The 27,017-nt window shown below is 27.8% G+C and overlaps 1 protein-coding gene across 1 annotated transcript in view; it reads right to left on the bottom strand.

Moving 5' to 3' along the window:
- Window positions 1–25,805, bottom strand: part of LOC145751923 (uncharacterized) — a 43,283-nt gene extending 17,478 nt beyond the window's left edge. Inside the window, exons 1-48 of the mRNA XM_082568078.1 lie at window positions 25,661–25,805; window positions 24,512–24,649; window positions 23,726–23,851; window positions 22,777–23,031; window positions 21,938–22,171; window positions 20,655–20,870; window positions 20,216–20,327; window positions 19,269–19,376; window positions 18,388–18,598; window positions 17,730–17,909; window positions 16,990–17,188; window positions 16,028–16,303; window positions 15,230–15,460; window positions 14,452–14,571; window positions 13,432–13,640; window positions 12,974–13,058; window positions 12,360–12,527; window positions 11,590–11,733; window positions 10,921–11,193; window positions 10,124–10,297; window positions 9,310–9,506; window positions 8,786–8,945; window positions 8,335–8,548; window positions 7,847–7,993; window positions 7,364–7,489; window positions 6,959–7,112; window positions 6,442–6,577; window positions 6,081–6,197; window positions 5,635–5,757; window positions 5,437–5,562; window positions 5,210–5,335; window positions 4,968–5,093; window positions 4,730–4,855; window positions 4,363–4,488; window positions 4,126–4,251; window positions 3,898–4,023; window positions 3,662–3,787; window positions 2,603–2,728; window positions 2,367–2,492; window positions 2,130–2,255; window positions 1,902–2,027; window positions 1,666–1,791; window positions 1,311–1,436; window positions 1,080–1,205; window positions 844–969; window positions 616–741; window positions 379–504; window positions 144–269 (exon numbers count right to left, since the gene is read on the bottom strand). Of these exons, the coding sequence (XP_082424204.1) occupies window positions 144–269; window positions 379–504; window positions 616–741; window positions 844–969; window positions 1,080–1,205; window positions 1,311–1,436; window positions 1,666–1,791; window positions 1,902–2,027; window positions 2,130–2,255; window positions 2,367–2,492; window positions 2,603–2,728; window positions 3,662–3,787; window positions 3,898–4,023; window positions 4,126–4,251; window positions 4,363–4,488; window positions 4,730–4,855; window positions 4,968–5,093; window positions 5,210–5,335; window positions 5,437–5,562; window positions 5,635–5,757; window positions 6,081–6,197; window positions 6,442–6,577; window positions 6,959–7,112; window positions 7,364–7,489; window positions 7,847–7,993; window positions 8,335–8,548; window positions 8,786–8,945; window positions 9,310–9,506; window positions 10,124–10,297; window positions 10,921–11,193; window positions 11,590–11,733; window positions 12,360–12,527; window positions 12,974–13,058; window positions 13,432–13,640; window positions 14,452–14,571; window positions 15,230–15,460; window positions 16,028–16,303; window positions 16,990–17,188; window positions 17,730–17,909; window positions 18,388–18,598; window positions 19,269–19,376; window positions 20,216–20,327; window positions 20,655–20,870; window positions 21,938–22,171; window positions 22,777–23,031; window positions 23,726–23,851; window positions 24,512–24,649; window positions 25,661–25,742 (7,309 nt within the window). The 5' untranslated portion in view covers window positions 25,743–25,805. The remainder of the gene's footprint in view (window positions 1–143; window positions 270–378; window positions 505–615; window positions 742–843; window positions 970–1,079; window positions 1,206–1,310; window positions 1,437–1,665; window positions 1,792–1,901; window positions 2,028–2,129; window positions 2,256–2,366; window positions 2,493–2,602; window positions 2,729–3,661; window positions 3,788–3,897; window positions 4,024–4,125; window positions 4,252–4,362; window positions 4,489–4,729; window positions 4,856–4,967; window positions 5,094–5,209; window positions 5,336–5,436; window positions 5,563–5,634; window positions 5,758–6,080; window positions 6,198–6,441; window positions 6,578–6,958; window positions 7,113–7,363; window positions 7,490–7,846; window positions 7,994–8,334; window positions 8,549–8,785; window positions 8,946–9,309; window positions 9,507–10,123; window positions 10,298–10,920; window positions 11,194–11,589; window positions 11,734–12,359; window positions 12,528–12,973; window positions 13,059–13,431; window positions 13,641–14,451; window positions 14,572–15,229; window positions 15,461–16,027; window positions 16,304–16,989; window positions 17,189–17,729; window positions 17,910–18,387; window positions 18,599–19,268; window positions 19,377–20,215; window positions 20,328–20,654; window positions 20,871–21,937; window positions 22,172–22,776; window positions 23,032–23,725; window positions 23,852–24,511; window positions 24,650–25,660) is intronic.
- Window positions 25,806–27,017: the final 1,212 nt, after the last annotated feature.

The following is a 27,017-nucleotide window of genomic DNA, read 5'->3' as shown; positions in this document are numbered from 1 at the left end:
TTAAATAGCATAAATAATTTACAATCTTTTAAAAAATCAAATCTAAACCAAACTAATATTTTAAAAAATCATTACAACTATAGTTTTAAAGATACAAAATAATAAATATTTTTTTTAAATAAACTAAATGCAAAAAATTATACCAAAACAATTAACACCATTTCCAGAAAAACCATCATCACACTGACAATTAAATGAACCATTTGTGTTTGTACATGTTGCCCAAGTTTCATGACAATTGTCACTTTCTGTTGAACATTCATCGTTATCTGAATAATAAAAAATTATGTTGAAACAAATTATGTAGATACTTTTAAAATTTATTGCAGTTAAAATATTAAGGACACAATATCTTTATAAATTATTATAGTTTCTTACCTATACAATTAACACCATCTCCTGTATAACCATTTAAACATTGGCAAATAAATGAACCATTTGTATTTGTACATGTTGCCCAAGTTTCATGACAATTGTCACTTGCTGTTGAACATTCATTAATATCTAAATAGAAAAGAACTATGTTAAAACAAATTAAATAAATGATTTCAAAATTCATTTTAATTAAAAATATCAAAGTTAAAAAATTATTTATAAATTATCATACTTTCTTACCAATACAATTAACACCATTTCCTGTATAACCATTTAAACATTGGCAAATAAATGAACCATTTGTGTTTGTACATGTTGCCCAAGTTTCATGACAATTGTCAGTAGTGGTTGAACATTCATCAATATCTGAATAAAAAATATGTTAAGTAAATTTTATGAAAAACTTTTAAATCAGATTTTTAAAACAAAGATATTAAAAGAGTTATTTAAATATTTTAACACTCTTACCATAACAATCAACCCCATTTCCAGAATACCCATCTAAGCATTGGCAAATAAAAGACCCATTTGTATTTGAACATGTTGCCCAAGTTTCATGACAATTGTCACTTTCTGTTGAACATTCATCAAAATCTGAATAATAAAAAATTAGGTTGAAACAAATTATGTAAATACCTTTAAAATTTATCTTAATTAAAACATCAAGCATTTGATATCTTTTAAAATTTATTATAGTTTCTTACCAATACAATTACCACCATCTCCAGTATAACCATTTAAACATTGGCAACTAAATGAACCATTAGTATTTGTACATGTTGCCCAATTTACATGGCAATTGTGAATTCCTGTTGAACATTCATCTATATCTAAAAAGTTACAAATAAAAGAAATAATAAAAAATATTAAAATTAAATCTATACTAAAAACCAAATTTGCAAAGTTTTATATTAATAAAATTTTTATATGCGCACCAACACAATTAACACCATCACCAGAGTAACCATCCAGGCATTGGCAAATATATGAACCATTTATATTTGTACATGCAGCCCGAGTATCTTGACAGTTGTTATTTGTTATATTACATTCAATTAAATCTAAAAATGTTCAAACATATAACAGTATATCATAATAAAAATAGGGTAACATAATAAAATAAACAAAATATAAATTTTTAAAACAAAAAAAAAATAATAAATTATAATCTTTTAGCAAAATATCAATTTTAAAATTTATTTGTTTATGTTTAAACACCAATCACCAAAGTTTAAAAATACAAATTTAAGACTATTTTATTAAAAGCTTATTAAATGCAATTAATAGTACCAAAACAATTGACACCATTTCCAGAATACCCATCCAAGCACTGGCAACTAAATGAACCATTTGTATTTGTACATGTTGCCCAAGTTTCATGACAGTTATCAATTTCTGCTGAACATTCATCAATATCTAAATACAAAAAGGTTTAATGAAATAACCCATATAGATATCTAAAAAAAATTTAAACAACTAATATACAAATCCGAAATTTTTTAATAGATTTGGTTTTTTGTTTTTACCGTTACAATTGACACCATCTCCTGAATAACCATCTAAGCATTGACAACTAAAAGAACCATTGGTATTTGTACATGTTGCCCAAATTTCATGACAATTGTCACTTGCTGTTGAACATTCATCAATATCTGAATACAAAAACAATTTTGTTTAAACAAGTTATAGACTAACTTTTAATTCACATTTTAAATTAAAAATATTAAACTGAAAAGTTTTTTTACACATCTTACCATAACAATTAACACCATCTCCTGAATAACCATTGCCACATTGGCAAATAAATGAACCATTTGTGTTTGAACATGTTGCCCAAGTTTCATGACAATTGTCACTTGCTGTTGAACATTCATCAAAATCTACATAGAAGAAAGTTATGTTAAAACATATTATTGTACATACTTTTAAATATAAATTTAATTAAAATATTAAAGTTTTAAAATCTTGTATATAATGTTGTACTTTCTTACCAATACAATTAACACCATCTCCTGTATAACCATTTAAACATTGACAACTAAATGAACCATTCGTATTTGTACATGTTGCCCAAGTTTCATGACAATTGTTACTTGTTGTTGAACATTCATTAATATCTGAATAATAAAAAATTATGTTGAAACAAATTATGTAGATAATTTTAAAATTTATTTCAATTAAAATATCAAGGATACGTAATCTTATAGAAATTATTATAGTTTCTTACCGACACAATTAACACCATCTCCAGAATAACCATTGTTACATTGGCAACTAAATGAACCATTTGTGTTTGTACATGTTGCCCAAGTTTCATGACAATTGTCACTTGCTGTTGAACATTCATCAATATCTGAATAATAGAAAAAATGTTGTTAAAACAAATTATGTAGATCTTTTTAAAATTTATTTCAATTAAAATATCAATGTTTAAAAATCTTTTATATATTAATTTACTTTCTTACCAATACAATTAACACCATTTCCTGTATAACCATTTAAACATTGGCAAATAAATGAACCATTCGTATTTGTACATGTTGCCCAAGTTTCATGACAATTGTCACTTGCTGTTGAACATTCATCGTTATCTGAATAATAAAAAATTATGTTGAAACAAATTATGCAGATACTTTTAAAATTTATTGCAGTTAAAATATTAAGGATACAATATCTTTATAAATTATTATAGTTTCTTACCAATACAATTAACACCATCTCCTGTATAAGCATTTAAACATTGGCAACTAAATGAACCATTAGTATTTGTACATGTTGCCCAATTTACATGGCAATTGTGAATTCCTGTTGAACATTCATCAATATCTAAAAAGTTATAAATAAAAGAAATAATAAAAAAAATTAAAATTAAATTTATACTAAAAAACAAATTTGCAAAGTTTTATATTAATAAAATTTTTATATGCGCACCAACACAATTAACACCATCACCAGAGTAACCATCCAGGCATTGGCAAATATATGAACCATTTATATTTGTACATGCAGCCCGAGTATCTTGACAGTTGTTATTTGTTATATTACATTCAATTAAATCTAAAAATGTTCAAACATATAACAGTATATCATAATAAAAATAGGGTAACATAATAAAATAAACAAAATATAAATTTTTAAAACAAAAAAAAAATAATAAATTATAATCTTTTAGCAAAATATCAATTTTAAAATTTATTTGTTTATGTTTAAACACCAATCACCAAAGTTTAAAAATACAAATTTAAGACTATTTTATTAAAAGCTTATTAAATGCAATTAATAGTACCAAAACAATTGACACCATTTCCAGAATACCCATCCAAGCACTGGCAACTAAATGAACCATTTGTATTTGTACATGTTGCCCAAGTTTCATGACAGTTATCAATTTCTGCTGAACATTCATCAATATCTAAATACAAAAAGGTTTAATGAAATAACCCATATAGATATCTAAAAAAAATTTAAACAACTAATATACAAATCCGAAATTTTTTAATAGATTTGGTTTTTTGTTTTTACCGTTACAATTGACACCATCTCCTGAATAACCATCTAAGCATTGACAACTAAAAGAACCATTGGTATTTGTACATGTTGCCCAAATTTCATGACAATTGTCACTTGCTGTTGAACATTCATCAATATCTGAATACAAAAACAATTTTGTTTAAACAAGTTATAGACCAACTTTTAATTCACATTTTAAATTAAAAATATTAAACTGAAAAGTTTTTTTAAACATCTTACCATAACAATTAACACCATCTCCTGAATAACCATTGCCACATTGGCAAATAAATGAACCATTCGTATTGGTACATGTTGCCCAAGTTTCATGACAATTGTCACTTGCTGTTGCACATTCATCAATATCTAAATCAAAAAAATGTTGTAATGAATTCTATAAAAAACTTCTAAATCAGATTTTTATAACGAATATATACTGAAACAAAAAAGTTTATTTAAATATTTTAACACTCATACCATAACAATTAACCCCATTTCCAGAATACCCATCCAAGCATTGGCAAATAAATGAACCATTTGTATTTAAACATGTTGCCCAAGTTTCATGACAATTGTCACTCATTAAATTACATTCAATAATGTCTAAAAACATTTTAATATAATTTATGTTATTTAAAAGACAAATAGTTTATCAAAATCAGCCATTCAATTTATAAAAACAAAAGTAAATAGTATTAACAAGAAATAGCATAAATAATTCACAATCTTTTAAAAAATCAAATCTAAACCAAACTAATATTTTAAAAAATCATTACAACTATAGTTTTAAAGATACAAAATAATAAATATTTTTTTTAAATAAACAAAATGCAAAAAATTATACCAAAACAATTAACACCATTTCCAGAAAAACCATCATCACACTGACAATTAAATGAACCATTTGTGTTTGTACATGTTGCCCAAGTTTTATGACAATCGTTACTTGCTGTTAAACATTCATCAATATCTGTATAGAAAAAAATTATGTTGAAACAAATTATGAAAATGATTTTAAAATGTTATTTTACGTAAAATAACAAAAGCACAAAGTCTTTTTATATATTACTTTAATTTCTTACCAATACAATTAACACCATTTCCTGTATAACCATTATTACATTGGCAAATAAATGAACCATTTGTGTTTGTACATGTTGCCCAAGTTTCATGACAATTGTCACTTTCTGTTGAACATTCATTGATATCTGAATAGAAAAAAAGGTTTAATGATTTGAGCTAAATAAGTACCCAAAAAAAAATAAAAATTTAAACATCTTAAAGGAAATTAGAAATGTTTCATTTATCACAGTGTCATTTTTACCATAACAGTTAAGACCATCTCCTGAATAACCATTTTTACATTGGCAAATAAATGAACCATTTGTATTTGTACATGTTGCCCAAGTTGCATGACAATTGTCACTTGCTGTTGAACATTCATTAATATCTAAATAAAAAAGGTTTGATAGATAATGCCATATAGACAACTATAAAAACATGAAATAAGCAAAATATAAATCTTTTAAAAGAACAAGTTTTTATTTTTACCAATACAATTGATACCATCTCCTGTATAACCATTTAAACATTGGCAACTAAATGAACCATTTGTGTTTGTACATGTTGCCAAAGTTTTATGACAATTGTCACTTGCTGTTAAACATTCATCAATATCTACAACAAACCATTTTTATAAAATCATTGGGCAACTACAAATTCACTAAAAATAGTAGTTTAAATAAATACCAAAACAATTAACACCATTTCCAGAATAACCATCTAAACACTGGCAAATAAAAGAACCATTCAGGTTGGTACATGTTGCTAAAGTATCATGACAATTGTCAGTACTACTGCATTCAAATATATCTGCAAAACAACAAAAGTTGTTAATTTCAAAATTTTAGTTATGTATTTCATTCTTGCCAAAAAACAGTGTTTTTGTAAAACACGACATACTAAATTTAAAAATTTTTTTTTTTCTTTTTCTCTTTTTTTTTCTGTTACTAATTCTTTTTTCTGTTACTAATTTGACAATGTATAAGAAACACAAAAAATAAATAACTCTAGATAAAACTTAAAAAAGATACATACAATTAATAAGGTATAAGCATTGACTAAGCCATCCATTTATAACAATACTGCGTATCTAAATACACTAAATAAAAAATACCAATTTTAAAGTTACTTACCATTGCATGATAAGCCATTACCACTATAACCTTCATTACAAGTGCATTCAAAACTTCCGATGTTGTCTGTGCATGTAGCTGTAACTGCACAAGGGGTATCTGGTAAACTGCATTCATCTATATAATAAAATGTGTTAAGGATTATTCTGAATAAAATCATAAAAATTAGTTGCTAAGTTAGGTGTCCTAAGTTAAGTGTGTTTAATAGTAATAAATTAATTTATTAATTAAAAATAAGCTTTTGAAACTCAAATAAAATAAAACTATCAAGAAAGAGTTTTTTGATAAAAAATACACTAAAACATATTTATTTACTTACTCCCTATACTTATTAAATTTACTAAATTAATCAAAACTTTACCTATATTTTGGCAAGACCCCATAATCTTATCATACCCTTGATTACAATTGCATTGAAATCCCCCTTCGGTATTGTTACATTGAGAGTTAACTTCACAAACTGTTGCATTAACACATTCATTGATATCTACACATTCCTAATAAAAGAACAACAGTAAATGTTGTGTAAAATCATTTTAAAATTTTAATAAAAAAATAATATTGTTGTAAAAATTTTTAAAAAAAATGCATATACTTATATTAAAATATAACAAAGCTAGATTTCCAATATATGTATAACTAATTCATAGTCAAAATATGCAATTTTTGGTGCTTGGGTAAATTATCCCAAGCAAATATTACTTGCAACTACATTTTAACAAGCGATGTTTAGGTTATTGCGCAAATAAGTAGTAATGTAACTAATAGAACGGAATAAACAATATAATTTTTGCAGAGCTTCCAAAAAACTAATTTTTTTATATCAATTACTATTAAATTTTGGCCAAATTTAAAAGGAATAATAAACAATTTCTTACTTCTCCAACCATTGTATAGCCAGCAACACAATCGCATCTGAAACTGCCATACAGTTCTACACACATCATTGTGGGTTCTGTACAATTGTTGAGCCCTGGGTTAGAGCATTCTGCTATATCTATACAAGCATCATCAACGCTTTGAAAACCAGATCTGAAAAAACAGTTTTGTTGTAAATATTCAGTTGTAATAAATATTGTTGTTTTAAATGATTTTTAACAATTAAATATTACCGAAAAAATTACATTTTTTTGGTTATTAGGTAAAAACAACAAGTAATAATGCAAAATAAAAAAGGGACCAAAAAATTTTCTTTAAAAAAAATTATGTAGTTTTAAAAATGTTGTATATTTGTTATAAAGAAACAATTGTATGCTAAGCAATAAAAATAATTAATAACTTACCGGCAATCACACATAAAATATGGTTCCAAATTCAAACAATCTTGAGTAACAGAACTACAATTGTGAGTATTTATCTCACATTCATTTACATCAAAACAATCTGACTGTAATGAGGCATTGGCAGTCCTAAAAAATTATTTGAAGTAAATATTGGATATAGTATAAAATCACGTTAAAAATATTATTAAATCAGCAGCATAGTGTTGTGGTCAGAAAAATGGGCCTCACTACATAAGGTTTAGAGTTTGATTCCCACTGCTCTAATGCTGTAACTTCCTTATTTAAGTTGCTATAAATGGTACAAACTCCTGCTGACTGAATACTTAATTGACAGCTATATTATTAGAGAATATAATCTACAATATCTCAAACTACCAAAGGCTACTTGAGACTGGGTTGGGGTAACTGATGTTACTCTGTGTTTAGGTTGTAAAATCGATCTTACTACATCAAGGTTGAATAAATATATAATAAAATATTTACCTGCCATATCCTTCTCTACATATACAATTATATGATCCACCAAGATTAAAGCAAGTAGATCTTGCAGTGCAAGCATTTGATTGATTGCATTCATTTATGTCAATACACAGTTTACCTACTTGTTCGTAGCCTGATATACAATCGCAACTACAGAAAAATAAAAAGTTGTGGTAAATGGAGAACGAAAGCTTTTATATACCGAGAAATTTATACAAAAAATGGCAGAAAAGTTAATAATACTTAAAAACCTTCTTTCATATAATAGCCCTATAACAAATTTCATATTAATTATTATTCCAAAATGAAAAAGTAACTTTCAGTAATATTGTATAAAATTTGTATATATAGTTTAATAATAACAAGTTAAATAACTTTAGTAGTTTTTTGAAAATGTAAAATATTAGTGCACTAGAAATAAAAATTACAACAATTTACTTCTTTCTGCATTTACCAAATGCCTAAAATAAAACAAAATTAAGTACACATACCTAAAACTTCCAACAGTGTTTCTACATTCACTATTAGCCACACCACTACAAGAAGTTGAATCCATACATTCATTAATATCTTCACAAATTGTTTCGTTTACAAGAGTATAGCCCCCAGTACAAGCACAGGTAAACCCATTTATGTCAAATGAACACATTTGATCGCATGGGTTTGGGTCACAACGATCAATTAATGTACAATTTTGACCATTACCTTGTAAAAAAAGTTTCAAGTTATACCCAAAAATATAAGTTTTTTTTTTAAATATTAAAAATAACATTTATTAAAATTATATATTTGATATTTTATTTCGTCAAGATTTAAAAAATTTCATAGTTCTATAATGTTTTATAATATCTACATATAATTATTTTGTAAGCATATAAATTGAACATACATATTTAAATTGTCCATCAGCCTCATTATATAAATATAACAGTTATAACTTACCCACAGTCCCCATTGGGCAAGGGTCACACATAAATCCGGTCATTGGGGCTGGGTTATCAGTGCAATTTACCCCGACGTAACAAGCTGTTTGATCGCATTCATTTCTATCTTCTGAACAATTCAAACCACTATACGCTTCAGTACATTCACATCTTACTATCTGTTGTTAATATAAATTTATCGTTTTAAACTTTATTTTTATTTTATTTATATTCTATTTATATGGCAGTGGTTATGATAATGAACATTAACACCTGAGGTCCTAAGTTTGATCACCACTGCTTACATGTTAAAGTGTTCTTTAAAATATAATTGGTTATTATGAAAATATATAATTGGGTACTATAAAAAAATTGTCAAAAATATGATTAGAAAATTTGAACAGTTACTTTGGAAAATTGGTAAAAATGTGACCTAGCCATTAAAATTACAAATAAAAAAAAGTAAACTTAATAAGCCTTAAGTTACTGCCAGCAAAAATTGCCCAAAACACTACTTTCTAAACTAAAAAATAAAATAATTACTATGATGTTTTCAGAAACTGATGTGTCCATCATACTGTCCCAAATACAAGTGCCGTTATTTTCACAAACACAAAGTCTTATCGGAACCAGTTTTGAACTATCGCTAGTTCTGCTGTCAATAGCTTCAACATATAATGCCGATGTTGGTGAGATGTTGGCTAATACAGAAGCACTTGGGGTCCAAGATATTATACCATCTTTAAAAAAAAGATTTCATTAAATTTTTTTTATATTTATATGTTATTGCTATTAATGGCTTTCATATATACTTATACTGTTTATTTAAAGCTTTGGATATACTAATACCCTCTACAAGGCAAAAACTCTTACTTATTGATGTTTAGAAATAAAATAATTTAAACTTTTTTATTTACAAATCTGGCAATTAATTTTTCAATTTTTAGGTTCTGTTAACCAAATGCAGTTTTTGCTTGCAGTTTTGTTCTAATTAATATGTTTATATGATCATGACAATATTTACAGTTAAATTCTAGATGATATTTAAGGTGACCTAATCAACTGCCTGCCTTAAAAGCTGCATTTTAATTGTCGTAATATGGTAACAACTTACAACTAAATATGTGATAATTAACCTGCAAACCACTAACAGTATTTTTTTGTTACCTTTATAAATTAAACATATATTCATAGATATATATTGTCCACTAACTTATTATATATTGTTATACCAAAAGATTCCACTTTTTAAAGTAAAAACTAAGACTATAATATCAAATCTTACAAGTACATTAATTAGCCTATTAACATTTTGTCAATAAAAAAATTCCTAAAACACAATTTACAATATTTTTACCAGCAAGAGATATTCCAGTAATAGAGTTATCCATTCTTATTGACAAAGTAACTGTGTCCCCTTCATCTATATCAGAACCCTCAACCATTATCATTCTTGCTTCACCAACTTTAGCTCGGAAAAAACCATCCACAAAAAACTCTCCACTGACTGTGATGTTGGGAGGGTTGTTGTCTAGAAAAATAATTTGTAGATGTGTAAAATTTGTTCCTATTTTTTGTGTTTAACGTAAGGAAGTCACAGCCAACTTAAACAGATTACTGTCTTATCACTAAAAATCAGTTTATGAAATAAAAATTTGACCAAAAATTAAATGCCTGAAAACTCTATTTTACCAACATTAGGGCATTTCTAAAATTGGTTACCCTAATTCTCTGAAAATTGCCCTTTAACTTTACAAAAAACTTGACCTTTATTTAGTAAAATAATATTTTTAAAATTTTGGTTTTCAAAATGTGTTCATTTGATCATTTAATTTTCAATAAATGAGTAAATACATTGGGTAATTTACTTTACCAAACCCTAAAATTTACAGTGTGAACTAAACTCATAATTTTACGCTTTGGTGTTTACTTAACAACAATATGCCAAAAAGAGTTTTCATTTCATAAATATTTTTAAAATAATTTTTTATAGTTCGAACCCAGTTGCATAATTTATGTTTAATATACCAAGTTACATTATAAAGTTTATAACTAATATTGCAGGTTTAATGTTTTACATAATTCTTATTTATATGGTACCAAAATAGAAATAATTTCTAACACTAAAAATTTTTTACAAAAATTAGCACAAACCAATATTGCCCATAGCTTCTGCAGATGACATTGCCTGCTCTAAAGTATTCTGCCCAATATCGCTTCTGTTTGTAGTAAGTGTATCATATAAACATGTTGTTGAAATAACATTATTAACAGTACAACTAGTGACAGTTTCATTAAAAGAAGCTGTCCCAATTTGAGCAGATACTAAATCTTCTAAAAATGGGGGATCAGGAGAATTGACTGGGTTGTAAAGTGAGTAGTTGCCGGTACCGTAGTCAAATATACTTTCATTTTCCAGAACACGCCCTAGAAAAAATTAAAAGTTTTAATGTGATAAAAATGGTTTTAATTTTTTGATATCTAATTATAATAACTAAACAAACTTAGGTTAATAGATTAAGACAAGAGCTAGTATCTTAAAGCAGTGACCCAAAATCACCCCTAAAAATACTTTTAAACTTTAACCCCTAACAAAACAAAAGTTAGTACCATCTGCAGTAACCTAACATTAGTATAAAGTTTTTAACTGTTGCACTACAAATTAATTATATTAGGTTAAAAGTTAATTATAGTAAAACCTACTTTACATAAATTAAACGATTCAATTTAACCAAAAAAATTTAATCAAACTTTAAAAAAATAATTTTGTATATTTTCCAATTATAAAATTATAGTTTTATTATTTGAAATTAAATTAATTACATGATTCTCCAAAGCTGAAAATTGGTCGTTCCAACAAAGTTCCGTTTAATATGTTTATGTTTTCGGTAGGAATTAAAGTGTTGTAATCAATAACTGAACCATTTCTGAATTCAAAATCGTCTTCCTTATTATTATCCCAAGTCCCTTTAAACAAATACAAAAAATTTGTTTAGTGAAACAGTAGTTAAAATTTAAAACCTTAAAAAGATTATGATAATACTTTTAACAGCACGTTTTTTTTTAATTTAAAAACCAATAGTTAAGAGCTATTGAATACAATATATTATTAAATCATATGTATTTATCTTAAAAATAAATGATTAGTTATAGATAAAATCTTTATATTACTAAGTCTATATATATTTGTGTATATAATAGAGCTTAGTAATTATATTAATAAATATGTTTGTCCATTTTATAGACCTACAAAATAAATAAAACTGTCGTTTGTAAAGTGCGCTGGTAAATTATCACTGAAAAATATAAGTTATAAGTTGCAACCATAATACAACAATTAAAATTTAGACCGTAGGGTGGGCTAGATATTACAATAAAACAAGCTAAAATAACAGAGCCTCTTTTTTTAATATAGGTAAGTATTGTTGCTTTAAACTTGCATATTTGTTAAAATCAAAGATTTTATATTATCATCAATTAACTAGGACAATCTCAATTCTGATAACTTTTTAAATATATCTTTTTTTAACTTTATGAAATTCACTCAGATGTAAAACTGAAAAAAAATTGTCAAATAAATTTATTTGACTCACCAAATAGGCCTTTAATTTGACCCATTAGTGTACCAGTGTCAAAGGTTGCTTGTACTGAAAATAAAAAGTTTGCTGCGCTTAAACTTAAAGATGAACCGCTCGGAAATGTAGCAGTGTAAGTCCCATTTTCCATTGAAATTGTGATGTTTGCAACAACATTGGCAATCACTAAAAAAATAAAAAAAATATTTTTAAAGAAATATGGTTATAATGCATAAGGTCTTACAGTAAGAATAATGCCCTATTAGTAAAATTTTAAGATTTATGAAATTTAATATGTTAATAAAGTAAATGTATTTAGTGGTAAGAACAGTTTCTTTGACTACTTGAAGTCTTGGGTTCGATTCCTACTGTATTTATAATAGAAGTAAAGTCCTATAAATGATATAAACTTCTGCGGAGGCAAAATATAATCAAAAATTTGTTTATCTGACAAAAAAAACAATAATATCCCAAATTGCAACAAGTAATTTAAACCGAATTAAACTAGTAACTGTTACTTTATTTTAGGTCCATTATGCCAGCCTTAACGCATCAAAAAAAAAATTTATACAAAAAATATTTAACATTTTTTAGCAAATGGGATTGTAAAATACTTAATTTTTACAACTTACTTGGGGTCAACATTGGTTCAACTCCATCAACTAATATTTTAATTCCAGTCCCATCCATAACACTGTCATCTATCTCAACTTGAAACTGAAACAACAAATTTTAAGTTAAATAGCATTTATTAAAAAAGTAAAAAAGGTAATTTTGTAGAATCCAATTTTTTTTGTAAAAATTTTATGAGTCAATGGCATGATGTAGTGGTAAGAGCACTTGACTTTCTACAAGTAGTCTTTAGTTTGGTCCCAACTATTTTTATGCTGTGGTCCCCTTTAGTAAGGCACTATAAACAATATGAACTCCTGCTGAGCCTAAAACTAAGTAGCAGATTATTCATCAGGCAATTATAATGAATAATTTAATAAAAAGGTTAACTCGAGACTAGGTCGAAGTAACAAACTTAACTTTATGTTGAGACCATGATTTAGGATTAAAAATATACAAAAAAATTTATTTTAGTTACCCTTCCTGACGGGTTAGCTATATCTTGAGCCGCGAATGCCGAAAACCCAGTCGCAAAAGTCTCAGTTCCATCTTCTTTGGTAACTCTTCTAGTTCGACATTGAAAAATAAAAATTCCCGGTGCGTATGTCATGTGATATTCACCCAATCCGTTAAAAGTATAAAGTTGCCCGTCAAGCGTTGTTATGTGAGGGTCCCCCCAGAAAAAGCCTTAACAAGATTGAACAGTTTTATATAACTAGCTTATACATTTTTTTCCTGCAACACCTTAAGGTGATAGGTTTGTGTAAAAAAAAATTTTTTTTTATTGAAAAAGGGTTTGTTTTTTAATATGTTTGAACTATCTGTAAGTGTCAGGGTTAAAGGCATGTAGTGTGGCATTGGTGTGGCTCAAACCCGAAACCATTCGGTTTGTAGTATACTACAATACCGAACAGTTTTGCATAATTACTGTTTTTTTTAGTAAATAATCTATACATATAATAAAGCAAAATGTATATCTATTTTTTTTAATTCTTTATCTTTGATGTCAAATGTGCGACCTAAACATAGAGTAACATCAGTTACTCCAACCCAGTCTCGAGTTGCCTTTAGCAGTTTAAGATATTACAGAGTATAATTGACCGGTAATTATACTGCTGATTAAGTGCTGGCTTATGAGGAGTTTATATTTATAGCGCTTTACTCAAGGGCACCATACAGCATGAGAGCATTGGAGATTGAACCCACGACCTCATGGTGATGTAGCAAGTGTTCCTACCACTACACCACGCTGCCGAGCCTATTATAGCCGAAAAACAACTGGCCAAAAGGATTAAATGAATCCTACAAGGATGTTATTTACTAGTATATGGTACTACAGAAAAAAATTATAAAATATAGAAAAAGGTCTAGTGAACTTGTGATTTTAACCAAAAAACATAAAACGGCAAAATCTAAACCTAAAAGTTATTAATAAACTAGCTTAATAAAATTAATAAAAACAAAATATTTTTGAACAGAATAAAAAACAAAACCTTACTTGGTAATAAAGGTCTGTAACCTAAACATGAAGCTGCAGGTCTTCTTTGTGAATATAAGTTGCAGTAGCCTGAAAATCCACTTTCTACACAACATTGTCTTCTCGGTAATAAATCATTATCTATAACAATATTAATTATTGAGATTATCATATTAAAATTTGTGACAAAAATTTTTTTCGTGGATTATGAAGTTAGGACTGGCAACGTTGTTTAATGATTAGAAACTTGGGTTTATTGCATGTGGCCTTGGGTTCGATTCCCACCCCTTTTAATTTTCTTAAGTAAAAAGAATGAAGAAATATTAAAATAACTAGTTCTTGTTAATATGCCTTAACATTTTTAATTTTTTTGTTATAAAAGCAATACACTAGATGTTAGGTTTATACTCGAAATGTAACCAACTATTTATAATAAAAAACGAGGTTTCACTAAACAAAATATTTTTTTAAAGCCACAAATTAAAATGAAAAGAATGTGAAATAAATTTATATTTTGTTTAATTTTTTAAATTGTTTTTAAACTGTTTAATTATAAAGCTTGATATCGCCTACACATATAATCACAATATTTATATACAACATTTTATATTTATATTTTTAATAAATTTTATATAGGGGTTTATGCATCTATGAATGTAAAAAAATTTTAGTATGCTACATTAATTTAAAGGAAAAAAAAAAATCAATTTCATGATTTAAAACATGCCATAAACATTAGTGTTTATGTAACAATGGTATATTGTAATATGATATAGTCACTAAACTTAATATTTCTTACCTCTTGAATTATTAAACTGTTCCTGAAATTCTGCTGAGTTAGTGTAAGCGAAGAATTGACCAAAATTGTTAAACAACGGTATCTGATATCTTTCCTGTCGACTAAAAAATATGCCAGGCACAAAAGCACCGAAATAAACGTTCGCAAACCAGGAATTTTGAAACGAAGAACCAGGAAGATAACAACATCTTGGCCCAGTTCCCAATTTTGGCTGAAAACACGTTTCCGAAGCTAAAAAAGAACATTTATTAGTTACAAACTTACCGGTAGTATGATGTAGTGGTCAGCACACTTGGCCTACTACATGAGGTCCTGGGTTTGATCCCCGTGGCTCTCATGCTTTAGTTTCATTATGTAAGGTGCTATAAACTGTATGAACTCCTGCTAAGCCAATACCTAATCAACAGCTTATAACTAGAAGACAATTATAATCAGTAATATCCCAATCTGCCAAAGACAACTCGAGACTGGGTCGAGGTAACTGATGTTACTCTATGTTTGGATCGTAAAGTTAACCATCACACGTCGAGGATAAATAAATATAAAAAATATAAAACGTTGATGAAATAGAAAAATTTGTAAAAGTATTTGTTTTAGTGTTATTTATAATAGTTGAATTATTGTGGAAAAATAAATTGAATTTAAATTTAAAAAGTAACTTTAATTATGTATAAAAATACACATACTTTTCAATGTTTTTACATTCTACTCTTGGTAAAAAATAAACTAATTTTTACTTTAATTATTCTATTAAAAATTCAACAAAATCTTTTTAAATAAAAAAAATAAAATAAATACCAAAGTCTAGGTCATCCCAAAGCATTGTATTTTCCGTGTTAAATCCCCCATCAGCATAGAATCTATTAATAAGCCTCAAATAATAATCAACAGAGTTCGAGAAGCGGGGGTCGAAAACAGCTTGAATTAAAGTACAGGGGCAGGCAATATCAGAAGGCGTGTAACTAGTAGCAATGTCTTTATTGTACCACTGCAGACACCCACAACCAGCTTGTTGAGTTGATGTTAGGCTGTCTGGAGTTAGATGGTAAAAATACTGACCTTTCTTGGTACCAGCTAAAAAACAATAAAAAATATATTAAACCAGCAGTGTAGAATAGTGGAAAGAACACTTGGCTTCACTACATGAAGTTATGGGTTTGATTTTTACTGCTTCAATTTTGAAGCGCTATTAAGTTACACTACTAAGCCCAAAAAAGCGAAAAATTATCAGGCAACTAAATTAATATATATAAATATTTTTTTTTGGATACAACTTTATCCTCGATGTGGGAAAGTCGAATGCGCGACCTAAACATAGAGTAACATCAGTTACTCCAACCCAGTCTAGAGTTGCCTGTAGCAGTTTGGGATATTATAAATTAAAATTGCCCTGTAATTATGCTGCTGAAGTGCTGGATCAGCAGGAGTTCATACAGTTTATAATGCCTTACTCAAGGGCGCTACAGCATAAAAGCAGTGGGAATTAAACCCGCGACCTCATGGTTGTGTAGCAAGTGTTCTTACCACTACACCATAATACTCTAGGCTACCGAAGTTAACTTAAGAAAAATGTTATTCTATGTTTAGGCAGTAAAATTAACCTTCCCACACCAAAGATAAATAAATCCAAACAAAACAAAAAAGTAATAACTTGTATAGGTTAAAAATGGAATTTTTGAGATAAAAAAAATAATATATATATATATATTAAAGGCTATAATTTAAAAAATTTTTTTTTTTTAAATTTAGTCATAACTTACAGTTTCTCTGGGTTCTGTTATCAGGTCTATAATTTCCTTGTACTTCCAAAAAAGTTAGATCGGCACCGTTAGTATATCCAATAATACCATTGTTAATAAACCTTTTGCTAATATCCCATGTAAATTCAAATTCCATGTACAAAAATATTGCATAAGTGTTACAGCCATCTGTAGTTACAAAAGCTTGAAATGTGTTGGGCTGCAAAAATAAAGTGTATTTTTAATAATTTTCCCTAAATATATATATATATTTTTTTATTTTATATTTATTTATTTTCCATGTGGAAAAGTCGACTTCATGACCTAAACATAGAGTGACAACCATTACTCCAACCCAGTCTCGAGTTGCTCTCGGTAGTTTGGAATATTATAGATTATAATTGCCCGACAATCAAACTGCTGATTAAGTGATGGCTCAGCAGGAGTTTATGGTGTTTATAGTGCTTTACATGAAGGTGCTACAGCGTGAGAGTAGTGGTGATTGAACCCTGGACCTAGGTCTTAAATTCAATTCCCACTGTTTTAATACCATGATGTCTTTCAATAAGGTGCTGTCAACATTGGTAACTTATTTCAAGTAAAAAAATTAACTGATTCATTATCTAGCAATATAATCAATATCCTAAACTGTCAAAGGCAACTCAAGACCTGGTTGGAGTAACAACTGTTACTCTATTCTTAAGCTGTAAAGTTGGGTCTTTCCGTATTGAGGATAAAGATATATGAAATAAATAACTTACAAAATCAGTGAATCCAGTGCTTTGGTAAGGAGACATTGTAACTTCTGCCCACGTCACTTTGTAAACAAATATTGGATCAAAATTCATAATTTCAAATTCACTTTCAACTTGACTTTTTACATAAGTAAATAGTTGTTCTTGATTGGCATTTAAGGCAGAGGAGCGTATTTTATCTACAGCCTGTAAATACAGATTAAAAATATAAATAAAGATAACAAAAAAGATATTATATAAATAGGCCTATATTATTAATAAAGTAAATGATTACTATATTTTACTTTTTTATGAAGGTTTATGATACAAAAAAAGAAAATGTCATATTAGGTTAGGCTTTATAACTAAAAAAATTTCTATTTAAAAATTCTTTTTTTTTTTAAATAAAAAAATTCTATTTAAATTTTTTTTTTAAATTTCTGTTTAAAATTTTTTTAATATTCATTTAAATTTTTTATGTATAATTTAAAGCGTCAATAAAAAAATTTACAATTAACTTTACAATAATGCAGTAAAAAAATGACAAAATCAAGTAATAATTTGAAACTTGTCTAATTAAACATTATACCTAACTTTACATATAATATGGCAAAATATATAATATGGTTACCAAACCCATTTTTTTTAATGTTAATTTTTTTTTTTTTATTAGTTATAATAATACCTGGTAATAAACACGACCATTATTTGCTGGATTGGGATCAAAATTATCCCAAAATGGTGCAATTAAAGCCAAGTTGATGTCCAAACCATCTGAGCCTGGAGTAGACAATGAATTAGCCCAATAAAAACCATCGCCCAAACTTATAAGGCCGTTTGAAGTGGATCTGATGGAATTAAATGACTGCCCACCAAATGGAATGCCATAGTCCAAACTAAAATACAATTTTTTTAAATTTCGTTGAATTTTCTTTTTTTTTGGTAGGCTATATATTTTTATTAATTTGGGAAGATAAACTACAAGACTAAAAAAAAAAACTACAAGACATTTGTTACCAAAACCTGGCCTTAAGTGGCCTTTGTTAATTTTGAATATTATTGAGCATTCTGTCAAATAACTAACTGGTTGGTTGGTTTTAAGCTTAACAAGAGTTTGTAGTGTTTATAGTGCCTTACTTAAGAATGCTACAACATAGAAGCACTGGGAATTAAACCATTGACCTCATTATGTGAAGCAAAGTGTTCTAACCTTCACACCACACAACTGGTTTTTAAAAGGCAGCATTGTGTAGTGGTAAGAACACTTTCTACACTACATGAAGTTGTGGGTTCGGCCCCCAGTGACCTCGTGCTGTAGAACCCTTGAGTAAGGCGCTATAAACAGCACAAACTCCTGTTAAACCGGCCCTTAATCAGCAATATCGGCAATTATATTTTATAATATCCCAAACTGCCACAGGCAACTCAGGACTGGGTTGGAAAAAAAGGTACGTCAATGACATTAATTTAAATAAATCTTAAAGAGTGATTCTTAAAATTAAAACTTTTTATTCTAACAACTGCAAAAGCATTGTTATATAGTTAATTAATAAACATTATATTTACTAAGTTGTTGGAGAGACAGCATCATTTTCAACCGTCATTAAACTGTCTCCAAAATCTTCTCCATAGTTTTGAAATATAGATTTAGCACATTGCCTTACACCATCTCCACTAAAAAAAATTTAACAAAAACTTTTTAATTTTTACCCGATTTAGTTTAGAAATTTATAAAAAAAAATAAATAAAATTCATTGCAAGTAGTAGGTGGTTTAACAAATTGAAAAATCTTTTTTTTAATTTTTGGTATAAGTGTACAGTAACTTTAGCCAAAAATAACAGTACTTTACTTTTAAAAAGTTTAATAATAAATTAATAAACAGTTAATTCTAAGAAAATATTAATTTCGATATATACATTGTCGCTGTAGAAAGGTTGCTTTACATTTTAAACATAGAGTGACATTTGTTACCCCGACCCAGTCTCGAGTTTTCTTTGGTAGTTGGAATATTATTGATTATAATTGTCCAATAATTAATCTGCTGATAAACTTTAAGCTAGGCAAAAGTTCTTACCATATAGCCTTACTCAACTGTTTTTTTTTATTTTGGTTTTTCGCACATTGATAAAAGTAAATAATAAATACAATATACAATTAATATTACAACAATGCGATGGGAAAAAATGACAAAATCAATTTAATGATTTAAAACATGCCAAAAGTAATAATGTTTACATAAAGATTTTAAGGATGTTATGGCATGGTCACCGAACCCTTTAAAACATAGAAGTAGCGAGGATCGAACTAATGATCTTATGCTGTAAAACTAAGTGATTTAACTACATCACCATCTTTACAGAGATTAACAACATCAAAAGATATTTAACACAATAACAAAAAAAGTTTCTTGAGTACGGCCTAACCAGATCAATTTGATGAAAAAACTTTAAAATTAGTGCTTATTGGTTAAAAATAAATTAATAAATAAAACCAAAATTTAAATATAACTTACATATACCCTTCATTGCACATGCAAGTAAATGATCCCATGGTGTCAGTACAAGCTGCATTTTCATTACATGGACTTTCAGCACATTCATTTATATTATTAGAACAAGTAGTACCTAGAAAGAAAAATATTTATATAACATAAGTATACCAAACAATGTTTCATTCTGTGATAACATTATTAAATAAAAAAATTAAATGAATAAAAGTTCTACAAACATATTAATTGTTTTCTTAAGAGGCTAGCTATATACTAAAGTTATAAAACATTTATGTAATTTTTAATCTATAAAAAGTGTTTTTTTAAATTTTAGATTTTTTTTAATTTTAATAATTTTTGTTTTATATAACTTTTAAACTTATATACGAAACATACATTTAAAAAAAATAAAATTGTATTACTATAAATACAGTTTATAAAAAAATAAAAAAAATCAATTTACCATTCCACCCAGCTGAACAGACGCATTCAAAACTACTTTCCCCCACAAAACAATTCCCTCCGTTATCACAAGGTCGTGATAAACATGGATTAATTTTGATCCCACATCGCTGTCCGGTATATCCAGAAAAGCACGTACAGGTTGTTGTTATCCCATTTTGAGAAGCACAGTTACCATTTCCATTGCAGGGGTCATTGTTGGCACATAAGTCAATTACTGTTAATAAATACGGTTTTAAGTTTAATAATAGGCTATTATAAAATCAGTATTCACTTGTTAAAAAGAAAGAACATTTCCTTTGAAAACCAAACTTCAAAAACGACATTTTACTAAAATTAGAGTCAACATTTTTTAAAGTAAATTAAAGGGGCATTTTCCATAAAAGTTCTGGTTAAAAGAGGGTTAATTAAAATGTTTCGCTGTAGGAAAAATGACATTTTTGGACATATTTTTTTTAGTTAAAGGTCGATTTGATAAAATAGTTATGGTAATATGACAGTAATTCTACAAAATAAAAACTAAAACACACTTTTTATTAAGACTTAGTATAAGAACCTTTAAAATGCATATAGGCCTTTTTGTTAATTTTAGCCAAAAAGCATGAAAAATAAAGCATCAACAAAAAGAAAAGACTTTACATCATCCTTAAGCATTAATTTTCCTTTTAAATCAGTATTTTAACAAAACTGCCCATGAAATTTATACATAAAAGATTTGATAAACTATATCTATATATAATATAGCCAGACAAAATTCAAAAATGATTGTGTAGGTGTAGTGTGTGGCCAAAATGGCAAAAAATATTTTCATTACAACCATATTAAGATAACAAACTTAATGGTACCGGCCTAATAACCATAAAAAACAAGATTTATTAATACCCAAATAGCCCTAATAAATTAATGTGACCAATAGTTAGGCAATAAAGTGTAAGCTATATCTTAACATAATAGAGCTTTGTATACAGTATTTATATATATGTATGTATGTCTGGGGGCCTTTAAAATAAAAAAAGCCATTTGTAATGCTTGGTAAATTATTGTTAGCATATATCAGTTGCGAACAAATTACAACAATTATTAGAGCGAGCAATCAAATTTTAATTGCTGAGTCAACATTTAATCAGCAGTTTAATTAGCGGGCAATTGTAATCTATAATATCCCATACTGCCAAAGGCAACTCGACATTGGGTCGTGGTAACTAATGTTACTCTATGTTTAGGTCGTGCAGGCGACCTTTCCGTATCGAGGATAAAATTATATAAAAAAATAAGAAATCTTACGTTCGCATGTTTCATTAACCATCTCATAACCAGGCAAGCAGGTAAATACTGCCTTTAATGCATCACTTATTGAACATTCTGCATTTGCTACAGAAGAGGCCCTGGTACAGGCATCCTGGATTTGGCAAACTCGATCATTAAGTCGATTGCTATTATCCTGGCAGTAACAAGATTGTGCGGAAGCAAGATTTAAGACACAGTAACTGTTGGTGCACATTAAAGTGCATTGCGCAACTGCAAAAAAAAACTTTAATTTAAAAAAAAATTATATGTTAATTAACTTTAAGTAATTGTTAATTAAACCAATGCATAGTTTATACATAAAAACTGCCACATGAATTTTGTCAGAAAATTTTTTCATACAGATAATATTAATTTAAATTGATAATAAGGTTTAATTTTTTTGTATGTTTTTATTCTTGATGTGGAACGGCTATCTTTTGGCTTTAAACATAACTTAGCATAATGCTTGTTCTAACTACTATTAGAAACAATATGCTAAAAAACCATTAAGTTAAGATTGTTTAAATACCGGCAAGTGGTAAAAACACTTGCTACACCACATGAAGCTGTGAGTCAATCCCCACTGCTCTTATGCTGTAGCGCCCTTGAGTAAGGCGCTGTAAATAGTAGTAACTCCTGCTGAGCCAATACTTAATCAGTAGTTTAATTATAATCTATAATATCCTAAACTTCCAAAGGCAACTTGAGACTGAGTCAGAGTAATTGATGTTACTCTATGTTTAGATCGGACAGTCGACTTTTCCACATCAAGGATAAAGATATATAAAAAAATTACTAAATAATAATTTAAAACTTTAAAAAAAATTTAGTATCACTTGTTTCAATTTCCAATGTAATGCTGACAGCACAATTATCCAATGACCGTACAGTGATAGAGTAATTCGTCTGTGGAGATAACCCAGTAATAATCAAGGCAGAATTACTGCTGGTCCTCATAGAAAATTGTTGATTACTTTGTTCATATTCAATAACCAAATCAGAGGTCTCATTAGGTCGTGATTCGTATAAGACCTCTATAACCAAAACCTCTCTGCCACGAAATAAAACATTTCCACTAAGAGTTGGGCATTCTAAAAATGTATTAAAATAAATTGTTTATATTACTTTTAAAGAATGGTATATTATTTTTAAGGAATGGTATAAAATTGCCATTGGTGTGGTGTAGTGTTTAGAACACCTGAACATGAGGTCATAGCTCACCTATAATTTTATATGGAAAATGTTCAATAATTTCCAAAACTGACAAAGACAACTAAAGAGTGGGCCAAAGTAACAGTTGTTATTTCACGTTTAAGTTACAAAATCAGCCATTTTTTCTATAAATCTTTATCCTTGAAGTAGGAAAGTCGAATACGCGACTTAAACATAAAGTAACATCAGTTACTCCTACCCAGTCTTGAGTTGCCTGTGGCAGTTTAGAATATATTTTTTTTATACATAAATTTATCCTTGATGTGGGAAAGTCGAATGTGCGACTTAAACATAGAATAACATCAGCTACTCCGACCCAGTCTTGAGTTGCCTGTGGCAGTTTTGGATATTATAGAAATTATAATTGCCCGGTAATTATGCTGCTGATTAAGTGCTGGCTAAGCAGGAGTTTATACCGCTTATATCGCCTTACTCAAGGGCACTACAGCATGAGAGCAGTAAGGGTTGAACCCACAACCTCATGATGGTGTAGCAAGTGTTCTTACCACTACTCCACACCACATCCTATTTAGTCTTTATTGTCTTATATAAAATAATAAAAATAAATATTACCTTCACAACTAATACCGTCTCCAACGTAACCATTATTACATTGACAAGTAAATGAACCAACTGTGTTTGTACAAGTTGCGAATTGGTCGCAATTGTTATTAGACGATGTTAAGCATTCATTAATATCTAAAAAAAGATAAAATAGTAGCAATTGGGATCAAACACAATATCTCTGGCTTGAAAGATACAAGCAATTTTACAATGTCGAATGCCTCGTGCTTACGACTTGAAATAATAAAAAAAATTGTGAAAACAATTAAATACCGCGCGTGCTGTATTAGCTAAACAGGGAATTTATTTTTAACATCAATGTTGTCAATAATCTAAAATATTTTTTAATCGAAAACAAACAAAAAATGTGACTATATAAATAATAAAATGTATTTAATGCAGCAATTAAATAAAAAGTCTTAAAAGGTTGTTCTACTTTTTGTTAAAAAAATCTTGTTGAAATTTGTTTTCGAAATAGCAGTGACGTCACGCAAGTAAGACTTAAAAAGCTTACTAGTACTACAAAAACTACGAGGTTACATTGCAAGATTTTAAGGTTGCGCGAAGATTTAAAAATATATGAGAGCATAGTATGCCATAATTAACAGCCCAACTTTTTGATAAATTTATAGAGACTTTAAAAATTGGTAAAATAAGACACTTAAAACACTGTACAGTTCAACTGTTTATGTAAGATAGCTAATTTGCCCACTTGATATTTTATAGTTAGGTTTCCTTCACACAAAAAACACGAAATTTGAATATATAATTTCAACAATAACACCAAGATCTTACCAGAACACTGTGTAGTTCCATCACCAGTAAATCCAGCACAGCATTCGCACATATCAGAGGTTACATTACATTGTGCATTTTCAACACATTCACCCATACATGGCCCCATACCAGAACCTTGCTGATCTGGGTCATTATCTGTTTATCAAAAGTAATAGGTGTTACAAAATAAAAGATATTAATAAATTTAATAAAAAAAAAATTTTAAACTAAATCTCCCTTAAAGATAAATATGTAGTTAAAGCACTGTCACCACATAAGGTATTACCTTCGATCCCCACTGCGTGCATGTCAAAGCATTTTTAAGTAAAGTGCTAATACTGTTTTTCTTACGATATTAAGGTTTATTTTTTTTAATTAAAAAAATTTGTCAGAATAAAAGAAAAATTTGCCAGAATAAGGTGAAATAGAGTTAATACAAGATATGACTGAAAAAATGGGCGAATAAAATTCGGTAAAATGTTTATTCGACAAAATGGTTTTCGATGATAGTCTCTTTTTTAAGCAAAACCTTATTAAAAAGTTTAGGATTAAACATGTTATCAGCCCAAAAATATTCAAAAATAGCAAAATAAATTTAAGGCCAGGTTTGGCAAACCCAAGATTACCCCATGTTTAGACTGTTAGCCTTCTTACATTAAGTAAAAAAGTTATATATATATATATATATATATATGCGTAATAAAGTATTTAGCTAGCTTTGTTTTACTTATATTGATAAAACATATAGACAATTGTAAATGATGTTACAATGAATCACTTTATTATTTTAAAATATCGTAAACAAATACAATAAATATATTCAGGAAGTGTTTCTTGTTTAGTAAAAACATTACCAATATATGCACATAACTATTACGCCTTTAAGATTCTTTACAAATTAAAAAAATGATATCTAAACATATTACCGAAATTATTTGACCGAAAAGACATTTACCAAAAAAATTATATTAAAAAACTATTTTTTACCTAAAAAATGTCTTAAAATAGCGTAAGTATGCATACAGTTTTCGGTTAAACATCTATTCGGTGCAATACTTTTTAGTAATATGACAGCTATTCAAATAAAACATAACTTATCTTTTAAAGTAGATTTTTTATATTTTTTTTTAATTTTATTTTTTAATATGTTAAAAATATTTCTCTTACCAACTGAAGTAAAATCTAAGCTGTTTGCATTTGAAATAAGTCCAATCGCAATCAAGGACAGAAGTAGAAACACGTGACCCATGACGTCACCAAAACTAACAAATAATTTCCAAATAAAATTTTACCATCAAAATTATAAACCTAAACGTAGACAACCTAAAAAACTTAAATAAAAATAAAAATTCTAACTTGATATACTGTATAAGTGTATATAACCACCTATGCTTAATATAAAATATGGTGTTGTAAACCACATAGTTATAATACAATCAAATGTAGGATTTATTCCGTTTTTATACGACGTCTAAGTATGTACAGCCCACAGACAATGTTTCGGCTGCTGCAAAATTTAGATTGTTTAACTAATTTTAAATATATGCGAAACTGACTGTTAAACACCCCCTTTAAATTGTTGTATATGCAAATTATTATATAACCGAAGTTGTATAGAGAATTAGTTTCTTTCAAAAAGGTGGAATGTGCAATTCGTTTATTGTTAGAGGCATATATTTTCAACCTACGCTGCCGCTTTAAAGAAAGATATAATGTATACGGTTAATTAAGTTGCCTAATCAATGACAATGTATTTTAATTTGAAACAAAGTGATGGTAGAATATATGAAAGAAAATATATTTACTCCTTTTTGAGTACATTACCAATATAATATTAAACTTTTTTGTCGATCCAAGTTCATATAAAAATCTAACGTTAATATTTATTAGAATTAAAGCATTAAATAAGTATAAATTTTTTAATTTTAAAAATATTAGCTATTTCGTTTAAACGTTAAAATAGGTGGTATTTTGTTTAAAATCTTATTTACTTTATTTTTTTTTTTTTGAATTTGTAATGCATATTTGAAACGAGTTTATTGCCGATCGTACAAATGTTACTATACTCTAACCGCAGTAGTTTAACTAACCGCTATCTCTATGCTATAGTAAAAATATATAAACCTTCAGATAAGAGTAATAGGAAAAATGCTTTCGCTGTAATCGAACTTAGGGCATCTGCGTTAACTACCGTCGGAGTTATTTACTTTACATAATAATAAGAATTTATAAAACCTATGGCACAGTTTAAATACATGTTTTTTTTTAATACGTGATAGAGTAAAAAAATCGGCAGGAAAAAAATATTATAAATTATTTAATTAAATATTAAATATCAGTTTATTATTTAAAAATATATTTTAAACCATTTTATTTAATTTTTATTTTAACGTAAAAAACTCAGGTTAGGTTCCCAATAACTAAAGAGCCTCTCAATAACCTAAAAATCTCAATTTCTTAATCGCTTTGGTTTATTTTATCTTTTTGCCTTAGTTGAAAAGGGTCTGAACTACTGCATACTTTA

This window comes from Corella eumyota, chromosome 5 (assembly GCF_963082875.1).
Source record: "Corella eumyota chromosome 5, kaCorEumy4.1, whole genome shotgun sequence".
Taxonomy (NCBI): Eukaryota; Metazoa; Chordata; class Ascidiacea; order Phlebobranchia; family Corellidae; genus Corella; species Corella eumyota.
Note: the sequence above shows the minus strand (reverse complement) of the source record. Positions and strands in the feature narration are given on the sequence as shown.